Source organism: Propithecus coquereli, unplaced genomic scaffold, assembly GCF_000956105.1.
Source record: "Propithecus coquereli isolate 6110/MARCELLA unplaced genomic scaffold, Pcoq_1.0 Scaffold18, whole genome shotgun sequence".
NCBI lineage: Eukaryota > Metazoa > Chordata > Mammalia > Primates > Indriidae > Propithecus > Propithecus coquereli.
The window spans coordinates 11,608,776-11,621,614 of record NW_012142745.1 but is presented as its reverse complement, the minus strand read 5'-3'; the positions used below and the strand labels follow the sequence as shown (position 1 = coordinate 11,621,614).

At 40.9% G+C, this 12,839-nt stretch overlaps 1 protein-coding gene across 1 annotated transcript in view; it reads right to left on the bottom strand.

The window, feature by feature from the left end:
• The window catches only part of FBXO36 (F-box protein 36), a 95,368-nt gene that overhangs the window by 18,733 nt on the left and 63,796 nt on the right, over window positions 1-12,839 (bottom strand). The window contains exons 2-3 of the mRNA XM_012642499.1: window positions 11,773-11,881; window positions 772-944 (exon numbers count right to left, since the gene is read on the bottom strand). Of these exons, the coding sequence (XP_012497953.1) occupies window positions 772-944; window positions 11,773-11,881 (282 nt within the window). The remainder of the gene's footprint in view (window positions 1-771; window positions 945-11,772; window positions 11,882-12,839) is intronic.

The following is a 12,839-nucleotide window of genomic DNA, read 5'->3' as shown; positions in this document are numbered from 1 at the left end:
CAAGCCCGGAAGGGATTTAATGGAAAATTAGTACGTGTGTGTGATTGTGGAGTAGGGGTGGGGGCTCTACAATTGAAGGAATGGCTGAAGGGGCAGGAGCCAAGGCACCTTCCAGGATCCAGAAAGTGGAACTAAGAAAGGTCCCATCAAGGCCTTGACACCAGCTGGAATCAGCACTGTATTTTCTGTTTTCGTGTCATTCTGTTGAGGATCCAAAGTAGTGAGAGAGCTCATCTGGTCAGCTCGGGGGAAGGGGGAGAGCAGGGCACTGCAATGGGCAGCCCACCGAGACCACCCATAGTGGAAGAAATGGAAATGGATGTGGGGTAGTTACTACTTGCCTTATTCTCCCATGCCACCATGCCTCTGCCTGAGCCAGTTCCCAACTTGGAATGCCCCTTGACCTAGACCACCAGTCAAACTCCTATTTCCCCGTCAAAACCCAGATAAAGTAACCCACTTCTGTGAAGCCAGGCAGAGGAAATCCCTTTGCACTCTCTTTGTCCCTTGCACACGTCCCTCGTTGAATTGATCACACTATATTATTTGTATCTATATGGATCTCTACTATTAGACTATAAGTTCCTTGTGGGCAGAAAAAAATGTCTTTTCATCTTTGCTGCTTGTGTGCCTAGGATAGTGTCCATCACAAAGTTAGTACTCAACAAATGACTGTTGAAATAAATGCAAATAATAAAGCACTGCTATATTTTAAAAAATTGAAAAAGTGCATGGAGAATTCTATGTAGACACAACATAATCAACTGTTACCTTTGCAAATCTGCGTGATGTTTGAGAAAGCCTGGCAATATCTTCGAGATCCAGATAAGATATGATATTCAGGAGTAAATTGTCTGAGAGCCGTTCAAGGAAGTCAAATTTACCTTCACACAAGTTGAAGACATAGTCTACTATTCTTGCACCAAATATTATGGCAATTTGAACTGTAATTCAAAGAAACCAACAAACCAACATGGTTATCATGTGCAGCCACATAAAAACTATAATAATAATCAGTGGGACACAAGCTTTGAGACATTTTTTCCCCTGGGAGTGACGTTAGATTATGCTAAGTCATGCCTACTTCCCCCAAGCTGACTTTGGGCATGCATTTTTGAGGCATTTGTTTTCAACTGCTGTCCCTGCTCTGAGATTAGAATCTTTTACGGACACTCACTGTTCAGCACAGTGGTTTCTGCACCCTCTTGATCTCATCAGCACCAAACTCCAGCCTATACCACTGACTTAACTAGTCTCTGCGTGATCCTCACAGCTCTCCTAAATGGGCAGCTACATGGAGGAAAAAGATGCAGGTCTGTGTGGTTTTTCTTCCTTCTCCACTCTCCACTGGGCTGAAACACACTGTCTCCTAATTTTACTTGATTTTCATTCTCTTATTTCTACATGTTGTTCTCTACTAAACTTCCTTCCTTCTTCTTTACCTTCTTTCATCCATGTCTTCATACAACAGAAGAAACAGAAAGAGAGGCAAGGAGAAACACAGATGACTATTTCATAAAAATTATTTTAACTTGTACCTACTATTTTTCATACCTTTTCACTTATTTCCAAATTAGGAAATAGTTCATAAAGAATCAGCTGTTATAATGTAATGATCTACCTCACCATTTTCAATATAGGAAAAAAACCAGGATTTTCTCCTCCAGCTCTCTGAATAAACAAAAAATGGAAACATGCTGGGAAAGATAGATGTTCAAATTTAAACAGTGCTTAAATCTGATGACTTTTGTTTTCTTTCTTTTGTTTATCTGTATTTTCTGATCTTTCTACAATAAACCCATATGACCAGTCTAATTTTTTAAAGTCTTAGAAGGGCTACCTCCTTTTAGGAGAGAGGAAAACAGGGCGATGGTGAGGTATGCTTGTGAATTCCAGTGGCCCCAAAACTGGGGGCTTTCTTCTTTCTCATTTTTTCCCTTCTGACTCTGAAAGCACCACTACGGAGCCCTTCCAGAAACTGCTCTTAGAAGAGAGAGAAAATGGAAATTAGAAAATATTTTAAATTGGCACGGTGCCTTGCGCCTGTAATCCCAGCACTTTGTGAGGCTGAGGCGGGAAGATCACCTGAAGCCAGGAGTTTGAGACCAGCCTGGGCAACATAGTGAGATTCTGTCTCTACATAAAATAATTAAAAAAAAAAAAAATTAGCCAGGTGTGGTGGCGAGTGCCTGTACTCCCAGCTACTTGAGAGGCTGAAGCAGGAGGATCCACTTGAGCCTAGGAATTTGAGGTTGCTGTGAGCTATGATCATGCCACTGCACACTAGCCCAGGCAGCAGAGTGAGACCCTGTCGAAAGAAAGGAAGGAAGGAAAGAAAAGAAAGGAAGGAAGGAAGGAAGGAAGGAAAGAGAGAGAGAGAGGGAGGGAGGAAGAAAGGAAGGAAGGAAGGAAAGAAAATGTAGTTGTTGAAATCATTTGGTTTTATCACAGAGGTCTTTGTGGATTGGCCTAAATACTTAACCACCACTTATAAGTCATTTCAAGATCTAAATAACCAACTTCAAAATGGACACAAGTTGGAAAACAAATTTTTAAGTTGAATTTGACCTTAACCCATGAATCAGCGCTTTCAGCTGAGTTTATGTAGGTACACTTTTGCCTTAAACTAAATTAAAAAAAATATTTCCAATAGCTAATTTTCTGGGTTTTCCTATTTTATTTAACTCAGGAAAAACCCATAGATGTTTTCCTCAGATTTTTAAAGGTCTCAGAAAAAAGAATTCAAACTTCAGAGACAAATGGACAAAGGACACAAACAGGTAAGTTACAGAAGGACTATAAACAGCCATTAGGCATGACAGGAGGCTCAACTTACTAGTTATCAGGGAAATGCTAATTAAACATGATACTATTTTTACCATCAGACTGGAAAAATTTTTTTAAAGTAGCAATATCTAATTCATGATGGCAAAAGGTGTAAAAAACACTTATATATCCTGTTGGATGGAGTATAATTAACACATTCGTTTTTTTGGAGGGCAATTTGTGAGGATAGTGAAGTGACTGGTATTTTGTGTAAGTTTTGAATTACTCGAAATTGAAATATTGTGACATGAAAACATTAATGAAGTTTCACTTTAGGCACAAACATTGAAATAATGTAAATCACCCAACCTAAAATTCTTTCAAGTATAGCATAAGTATAAAATTGGCATAATTATAAAGCCCATATGCATTGTAGGATGGCATTTGTGCTCTATCCCATAGCAATGCCGCTTGAGCTCATTAACGGAAATATCATCCTTTGTCAAGTTAACCTTGAATTATGCAAGATTTTTAAGAATTCGCCTCTCAAATAAACTCTATCTAACTGGATAAGGTATATTTGTATATCTTTGGACCTAGCAATTCCACCTGCAGGAATCTGTATCACTGACATTCTTATGTAAGTGTGCAGATATATATGTCCCAGAACGTACCTAAAGGCTTTGGTAAGAATAGCAAAACCTGAGAACAATCCGAAAATCCCATCAATGGAAGGCTGTATGTTTGTACAACAGACTACCACACAATCTTGCAAAAGAACAGGGTACTTTATGTACACTAACAGAAAATAGATCACAAAATATTGAGTGCAAAACAAAGTTAAAGAGCTAAAGATAAAATTTGATTTTATGTTTGTAAACACACACACATACAATTCAAACAGCAATAGTTCAGATGCAAATGGAATTATTTATAATGATTATCTCCCGGGAATGGAGCTTGATGGAAGAATTTTCACTATTTAAATTTTAAAAACTGTAATAGCTAGAATTTATTGAGTATATATTATGTGCCAGGCAAATTCTAAGCATTTCATTCACTTAATCCTCATAAAGACTCTCTATGAGGTAGATACTGTTATTATTTACATTATCAACAGCTGAGGAAATTGAGACCCGAAGAGATTAAATAATTTGCTTAAGGTCATGTACCAAGTAGGTACATGGCCAGGATTTGAATGCAAGTAGTCTGTATTAAGCAACATTCTTAATCACCATGCTAACACAGTTCTCTACACTTTTTAGTGTACGAATAACTTTTAAATAATAACATGACAGTTTTGAGTTTTTCTTTTTTTTTTTTTTGAGACAGAGTCTCGCTCTGTTGCCCCAGCTAGAGGGCAGTTGGCATCATCATAGGTCATGGCAACCTCAAACTCCTGGGCTCAAGTGATTCTCCTGCCTCAGCCTCCTGAGTAGCTGGGAGCATAGGCACGTGCCACCATGCCCGGCTAATGTTTCTATTTTAAGTAGCGACGAGGTCTTGCTCTTGCTTAAGCTTGTCTTGAACTCCTGGCCTCAAGGGATCCTCAAACCTCAGCCTTCCAGCATGGTAGGATTACAGGTGTGAGTCACTGCACATGGTCAGTTTTGTCTTTTAAAAATGTAAATCTGGGCCAGGTGCAGTGGCTCATGCTGGGAGGATCCCTTGAGGTCAGGAGTTTAAGACCAACCTGAGCAAGAGCAAGACCCCATCTCTACTAAAAATAGAAAAAGTTAACCAGGCATGGTGGTGAGCGCCTGTAGTCTCAGCTACTCGGGAGGCTGAGGCAAGAGGAGGAGTTTGAGGTTGCTGTGAGCTAAGCTGACCCCAGGGCACTCTAGCCACAGGCAACAGAGCTAGACTCTGTCTCAAAAATAAATAAATAAATAAAATAAAATAAGAATGCAAATCTGGGAAAAATTTCAGCAATCTTTTTGATTTTGCAATTGAGGCTATTGTGACATATATCAATATAGGAGGCAGAATAATCCTTCCCAAAGATGTCCACATCCTAATCTCCAGACCCTGTGAATACAGGACCTCATAGAAGAAGTAACTTTGCATACATGATTAAATTAAGGATCTTCAGATGTGGAGATAATCCTGGATTATCAGATGGACCCAATATCATCACAAAGGTCCTCATACGGGAAAGAGGGAGACAGGAGAGTCAGAGATGGAGACACGACCACAGAAACAATGTCAGAGTGATGCTGGGTGAGAAATTCAACCCGCCATTATTGGCTTTGAAGACAGAGGTAGGGTCACAGTCAAGGAATGTAGGCAGCTCTAGAATCTACAAAGGCAAAGGAAACAGATTCTTCCCTAAAGCCTCCAGAAGGAACACAGTTCTGCCAATACCTTCATTTAAGCCCAGTAAGACTTCTCAACTCCAGAAATGTAAGATAATAAATTTTTATTGTTTAAGCCACTAACTGTGTGACAATTTGTTATAGCAGCAATACGGAACTAATACAATCATTAATTACTAGTTTAATAAATATTAATATATATAAAATTACAGGACATACTCTACATGGAAAGTTTGGATTTTGTTATGGGGTGGATTGTGCCCCTCCAACCCAAATTCACATGTTGAAACCCTAAACCCCACTACTTCAGAATGTGACCCTATTTGGAGATAGGGCCCTGAAAGAGGTAATTAGGTTAATGAGGTCATATGGGTAGGCCCAATCCAATCTAATTGGTGTCTTCAAAGGGACTTATAAAAGTGTCCTTATAAAAGAGGACATGACTAGTGGCAATCATACAGAGAGTCACTACGGATGTGGGCAGACACAGAGAAAAGGCCACTCGAGGACGCAGTCCTAAAAGGCCTCTCTCCTATAAGCCAAGGAGAGAGGCCTCAGAAGAAATTAAACTTACTAACACCTTGATCTTGGACTTCTAGCCTCCAGAGGTGTGAGAAGATAAACTTTTGTTGCTTCAGCCACCCAGTCTGTGGTATTTGTTTTGGGAGCCCTAGCAAACTAACACAGATTTATATGACTTATTTCTTTAATGCAACCTATAACCACTCAGAGCAGAAAAATACTAGTGAGTGCTAAAATTTACTCTTTTTGCTCTTATATGAATTTAGACTCATGAAAATATAGTTGAGCATGGTGATTTATTTTTTAATGTTTTGAGTACATGATTTTAAGTTATTTTAAGCAATATTATCTTATCAGCAAGTGTATCTTCCTTCTTTCATTTATTTTAACAAACATATATTAAGTGCCTACATGTACATGATCTTGGAAATACAATGATTAATAAGACATGGTCTCTGAGCTGAAAAATCACTTAAAAATTGTCATTCCGGTAGTGTGATTTTAGTGTTGATGTAAGTTTTCCCTGTCTGGAACAAACTGTAGATCTTCTGAAACCTGAACTCTTTAGACTTATAATTTAGAAGGATCTGTTTTAGAGTTCACTTTTGTCCTTTTCTCTAAGAGTTCTCTCAAATAAATCATACAACATATTTATTGAGGCATATGTACCAGGCATTGTTTTAGATGGGTATTGAAGATTCATCACCAAGCAAGGCAAAATCCCTACCATAATGGAGTGTACAGTCTAGTGATGGAGACAACAATAAAAAAAATAAATAAGTAAATATACGATATACCATAAGGTGATGAATGTTCTGGGAGATATGGTATTCCAGAGTAAGGGAGGAGGTTGTTATTTGCTATCTAGTGGTCCGGGAACCACCCTCTAGGAAGGCAGTTTCAGCAGAGACCTGAATGAAGAGCAAACCATGGTGACATCCTGGGAAAATATATTCTAAACAGTGGGAATAGCGAGTGCAAAGGTCCTGAGGTGGAAATTTATGCTGTTTCTTGCACAAGTATGTTTGGTTTGTGCAAGAAACTGCAGGAAGGCCAGAGTGCCTGGAGGAAGTAGAGGAGGCAAAGAGGGGAAAGGAACTGAAGATCACTGTAAGGCTTGGACTTTCACCCCCCATGAGCCAGGAAGCCACTGGAGGGCTTAAAGCAGAGCGAGAATATGACCTGATTTATGTTTTGGAAGGCTGATTCTGGCTGCTGTGCTGAGAACAAAGTATTGTGGGGCAAGGGTGAAAGAGTAAAACCAGTGAGGGGCTACTTCAACAATCTGGGAGAGAGGTTGCTGTTAGTCACCTATTGCTGTATGATAAGTTATCCCAAAATTTACTGGCTTAAACAACAAACCCTTATTCTTTTACCATTTCTAAGGTTCAGGAATCTGGGAGTGGCTTAGCTGGGCGGTGCTGGCTCAGGGTCTCTCCTGACGTTGCAGTCAAGATGTTGGCTGGGACTGTAGCAGCTGGGTCTTACATGAGGCTGGAGGATCTGCTTCTAATAAAGCTCACGCACATGGCTGCTGGCTGAAGCCCTCAGTTCCTTGCCACATGGGCCTCTCCACAGGGATGCCTGAGTGTCCTCAAGCTGTGGCATCTGGCTTCCCCCAAAACATGACGAGGGAGAGAGAGAGAGAGATAGAGACAGAAAGACAGACGGGGAGAGAAGGCAGAGAGGCGCCAAGACAGAGGTTGCAGTGTCTTTAATAACCTAGTCTCAAAAGTGGTATACCATCACTTCTGCTGAATTCTCTTGGTCACACAGACTGACCTAGGTATCCAGGTCAATGTGGGAGGTGGGCCCCACTGGGAGTCATCACGGAGACTGCCTGCCAGAGTTTAGAGTCTGGTTTTGTTGAATGGTTGGATCTAGCATGTGAGAGAAAGAAATAAAGGATAACTTCAGAATTTTGGCCTTTTTCTTGGGGAGGAGGCACAAGACTGGGAGCTCTTTTTGTACATGCTAAGAGTCTATTAGATACTCAAGTGGACACGTCAGATAAATATCTGAATGTGGAGTTTAGGGGCAAGTTCACATTAGATACCAGTTTGAGACTTGCCCATTTATGGGGCACGTTTAAAGCCAGAGACTGGATCTGATCTCCCAGGGCATATGAGGGCTGTCCGGTAAGTATCCAGCCATTGTTAATACTATGTTTCATATTATGTGTCTGGATACTTTCCGGACAGCCCTCGTCAGTATAGACAGGCAAGAGAAGAGGCACAAGAGCTGAACCCTGGGTCCCAACATCTCAATTTGGAGGGATGAGGAGGAGCCAGCAAAGGAGACTAAGGAGGAGCCAGTGAAGCAGAAAAAAAGCCAAGAGCAAGGTGCCCTCTGGAAGCCCCGGGAGAAAATGTCACCCCTGAGCTAAATGCTACTGAGAGGCCAAGGCATCAAGAGTGACATGGGCTCATCCTCTGCCAGGACCGCCACCAGGTGACCTGGACTTCTAGAGGTGTTGTCAGGGTATGGCATACCAGCAGGAGAGGATCTCTGCATGAGAAAACCTTCTGGGAGATCTTAGGAATATGACGAAGAGGAGATGCGAAAAAATAAATCCAGTCAAGCATCGTATACTTAGCCACGACAGCAAACAATGACTAAGACTACTTCCATATCCGGCAAGGTTCTAAATTCCATTCATGTATCAGGTCGCTGAATGCTCACCAGGACCACAGAGAGTAACATCGACCCCAGGTAAGGAGGAGGAAATGGACTCACAGAGCCCATGTGCAACTGACCGTGGTCACGCCACAGGTGGCCAGTGGCAGCACAGAGATTCGAGCCCTGGCCAGCTGATCCCTGAGCCCTACTCTGGGCCACCGAGTCTTCCTCCCTTGCTCTGGTGAGAGAGGACTTTCTGAAGGATTGTCTAAGAGGGAGGATGGAGACTAACAACAGCTGTTTAGATTTTTCCCCTGAGACACAGGAGCCTTTGAACTTGCCAGGCTGATTTAATTTGGTATCACAGTGCCGCTCCTGGCGGGAAGCCGCTAGGCAGTCCTGAGACTACAGCTCTTAAAACTGCCTTTTAAAAAGACTGGTTGGTTCTGTTCCTTTCAAGATACCAAAAAAAAAAAAAAAGATTAAAAAGCCTGGTTGGGTACACTCCTTAACTTAATCCCTCAACTCTCCTGCTGCCATGCTGTGGGGCAGGAGGGAGCAGCAGGGAGGCAGGCCTGCAGTCAACTCACAACATTCGCGCTTTATTGCCTATTCTCTTCCAGGGTCAGGAACCCTGCAAGTGCTTATGCGGTTATCTTGACGCTAACGTGGACCCCCCCTCATCTTACCAGAGCAGGACCATTGCAGGCACCTGGAGCAGGTAAGCCAGTGCTCAGAAGGCAGTGGCCGGCCTTGGCCTCCAATCTCTCTGGCCCAAATCCCCATCTCCAGGTTTTTGTGGATGTCAATCAGAAAATCACATAATCTGTCAGTGAACATGCAGCACTCGCTAGACATAGCTCTGGGGTAGGTACTACATTGGTTAGAAAATAAATGGATCCTAACTTGAAAATGAAATGTGTTTTATAGAAGTTTATAGCTATCTGTGTAGGAACATGTCTGTTCCATAATTAAAGAAGGCATGACTGGACTGATTTATATTCGATCAAAAGTGAACAGTCTTTCCCCAACACGGTTCTTGTTAAGCCAATAATGAATTTTACAAATACTTGCTGTAAAGGAGTTAGTAATATTATATTGTTCCATTATGGTATGCTCTTGAAGGCAATCAATCCAGACTTTAACTATTTAAGGAAGCAAAAAAACCAAAGCCTTCTGTCTCTTAAAAAGAAAATCACTTACTATACAATGTTAAGTAATAGAATGTGTGTTTAAGAGTGTTGATTAAAAAAAAAAAAAGAGTGTTGATTATTGGGCTGGGCATGGTGGCTCATGTCTGTAATCCCACACTTTGGGAGGCTGAGGCAGGAGGAACGCTTGAGGCCAGGAGTTTGAGACCAGCCTGAGCAGGAGTGAGACTCTGTCACTACAAAAAATAGAAAAATTAGCTGGGGATGGTGGTGTGGGCCCATAGTCCCAGCTATTTAGGAAGCTGGGGTGGGAGGATCGCTTGAGTTTAGGAGTTAGAGGTTTGCAGTGAGCTATGGTCTCACCACTGTACTCTAGCCTGGGTGACAGAGTGAGACCCTGTCTCAAAAAAAAAAAAAAAAAACACACACACACACACACAAAAGAATGTTGGTCATCAAAGATCCACTCAGAGTTTGCCTTCTAAATAAGATAGATATACTTAAATTTTTAAGTTTTCAATGCTTAGTCCTGGCAATGTCAATACTTAGCTGTAAAACCTTGGAAGATCACATCTGTTCTGAATCCATATGTAAAACAGGGATAATATTTATTTCACAAGGATATTGTAACAATAAAATGTGATCATGTATGTGAAAGTACTTGATATTAATATAAATAACATTGTTAACTATGACTAGTAAGAATCTGTCTTCTAGTTTTAAATTTTTATTATCAAGGAATAATTATTAAAGAGCTTAGCTGTAGAGAGTCCCTTTAGAGACATATACTAAAGTAGTTTAAGATGAAATGACATAACAACTGGGATTTGCTTCAAAATAATCCAGTGGAAACAGTGAGTTCATGTACAGGTTTTGGCCACGTTTTGGGTATTGTTGAAGCTGAATTATGAGTCTGTAGGGAGCAGAGGTTCCTGCCCCTTAAGGTTCATTGAAAAATCACTGACACAAGGCACATTGATTAATAGGTGGAAAAAGATACAAATTTATTTAACATGTGTACACGGGAACCCTCAGGATGGATTCAACTTTTCAGTGAGGTACAGAGGCATGTGAAGAATGGAAGCGATAAAACGGGTTTTAGGGAAGGAAAAAGGAAGAGGCTGACAGCTAGCAAAGGTGGCCTTGTTATGTAAATGAAACCTTAAGGCAGCAACCCTCAGACAGAATAGGTGGTAAATGTTTCTTTTCAGACCTTAAAAGGTGTCAGACTCTCAGTTAATCTTTTCTAGATTGGGGTAGAAAAGACCTGGTTGCTTATCTACAGAAGCAAATTCCACCCCTGCCCTCCAAGAGACAGCTTTGCAGTTTTCCTTCTGTGAGAGAGACTCTAGGGCAGCCGTCTCAAAATGTGTCAAAGAAATTTATTTTGCAGTAAAATATTTCAATTTCCTTCAAGTACATAGGAGTTCATTAAAAATCATTCTGTCTACTTTTTATGTTTAAAATTTTCACATTGAGAAGTGTTAAAATAACTAATTGGTAAGCCACTGGGCTGAGAATTCTTCAGTGCCCTGACTTCCTATGTAAGCAAACCAAATCCCAACTCAGAATGGATGGATGGTTGTAGCTTAGGCAAATGAAACTTAGGCTTACCCAATCAGAAACTGCCAACTAACTTCTAACTAGAGACTTTACCAGTCAGAAACCTCCAACTAACCTCTAACTAGGCACTTTCCACTTTAACCAATCAAATATTTTCTTTGTCTTGCTTCCGAAAATACCTTATAAAAGTGTCCCCCTCTAGTGCTCCTCAGTGGAGCCCAAACCATTTGTGGTTTGGCACTGCCCAATTCACGAATATTATAGCAAAAAATATATATATTTACTTGACTTCATTAATGGAATCCACATGTTAATCTGGAATCTTTAACACTTGATTTTTTTTTTTTTTGAGACCGAGCCTCACTCCATTGCCCTAAGTAGAGTGCCCTGGCGTCAGCCTAGCTCACAGCAACCTCAAACTCCTGGGCCCAAGCCATCCTCCTGCCTCAGCCTCCCGAGCAGCTGGGACTACAGGCGCACACCACAATGCCCAACTAATTTTTCTATTTTTAGTAGAGATGGGGTCTCATTCTTGCTCAGGGATGGTCTTGAACTCCTGAGCTCAAGGGATTCCCCTCCGCCCCCCGCCTCAGTCTCCCAGAGTGAATTATAGGCATGAGCCACCATGCTTGGCCTAACACTTAATTTTTTAAAAGAGAAATTTTAGGATGTGTTAATAATTTTCTGTTTTTTAAGAATCTAATATTCTATATCCAAGTACATAATTACATATTAATATTTTAGATGATGATATATTTGAAACTTCTCTGACAAAATCCATCACTAATTAAAGAGAACTTAACAACAATAAGTATGGAAAATGTTCCCTTCCTTACCTTGAAGATTTGAATTCTCTAGGAAGTCTTCATGGGTTTCTTTCAGTTCTCCAGGTTTTGTTGATCGATACTCACTCCTCAGAGAGATCTTCCACCATCTAAAGATGACCTATAATTGAATAGAGGGTTATATGAATTTAAACTGATTTCAATACCAACAGCTATGTTAAGTTTGGGGTTCTGAAAAATCACTGTGATATGCACACAGGTTATGTATCCAACATCAGCTATAACTTTGCAATCTGGCATCACATCAAATTAGAAGCAAGCTCTGGGCATCAAAGAACGTTTTCCTTAGAGATTAGAGTCACAAAACCATAGTGCTGAAAGGAATCTTAAAAATCTATCAGGCTGCTGGCATGGTGGCTCAAGCCTGTAGTCCCAGCCACTTAGGAGGCTGAGGCAGAAGGATTGCTTGAGCCCAGGAGTATGGGACCAGCCTGGGGAACACAGGGAGACTACCGTCTAAAACAAAACAAAACAAAACAAAACAAAACAAAACAAAAAAACAAACAAAAAAACTATGAGGTCAACTGATGTTAAAATGACCCAGGGCCAAATGGTTATCTGTTTTTTGAAGATGTCTGGAAACAGACATTCCATGATTTGGGGAGCCAATTCCAAAGTAATTGCTTGGCTCTCTTTCCTTCCCTATAGGGCAGACAAAATGTGTGAATAGTTGGTGGCTGTATTACCCCGAATATGCCCAATTGTGCCTCATCTCAGAAGCTAAGTAAGGACAGGCCTGGGTACTACTTGGACGGAAGACTGCTTAGGAATACTGTGTGCTGTAGGCTTAGCTTAAAAAAAAGAAAAGATGAGTGGGTAATTTTCTCACAGAGAGGACAGTACATGGCTAGGGAAAGCACCATTATATTCTGTTTGACACACGAAAGAGTGTCATTACACAGGACACTTCTTGGTAATGGATCTGCTGATAGCAAACCTCATTTCCATGGTTTATGGACTGCACGTAAGTACTGTGTTGATTTCATGGCAATGTCAACTACTGGGCCTGATGAGAAACCCCTTGAAATGCATCTGGCTTGTGGTATGTTTTTAAATCT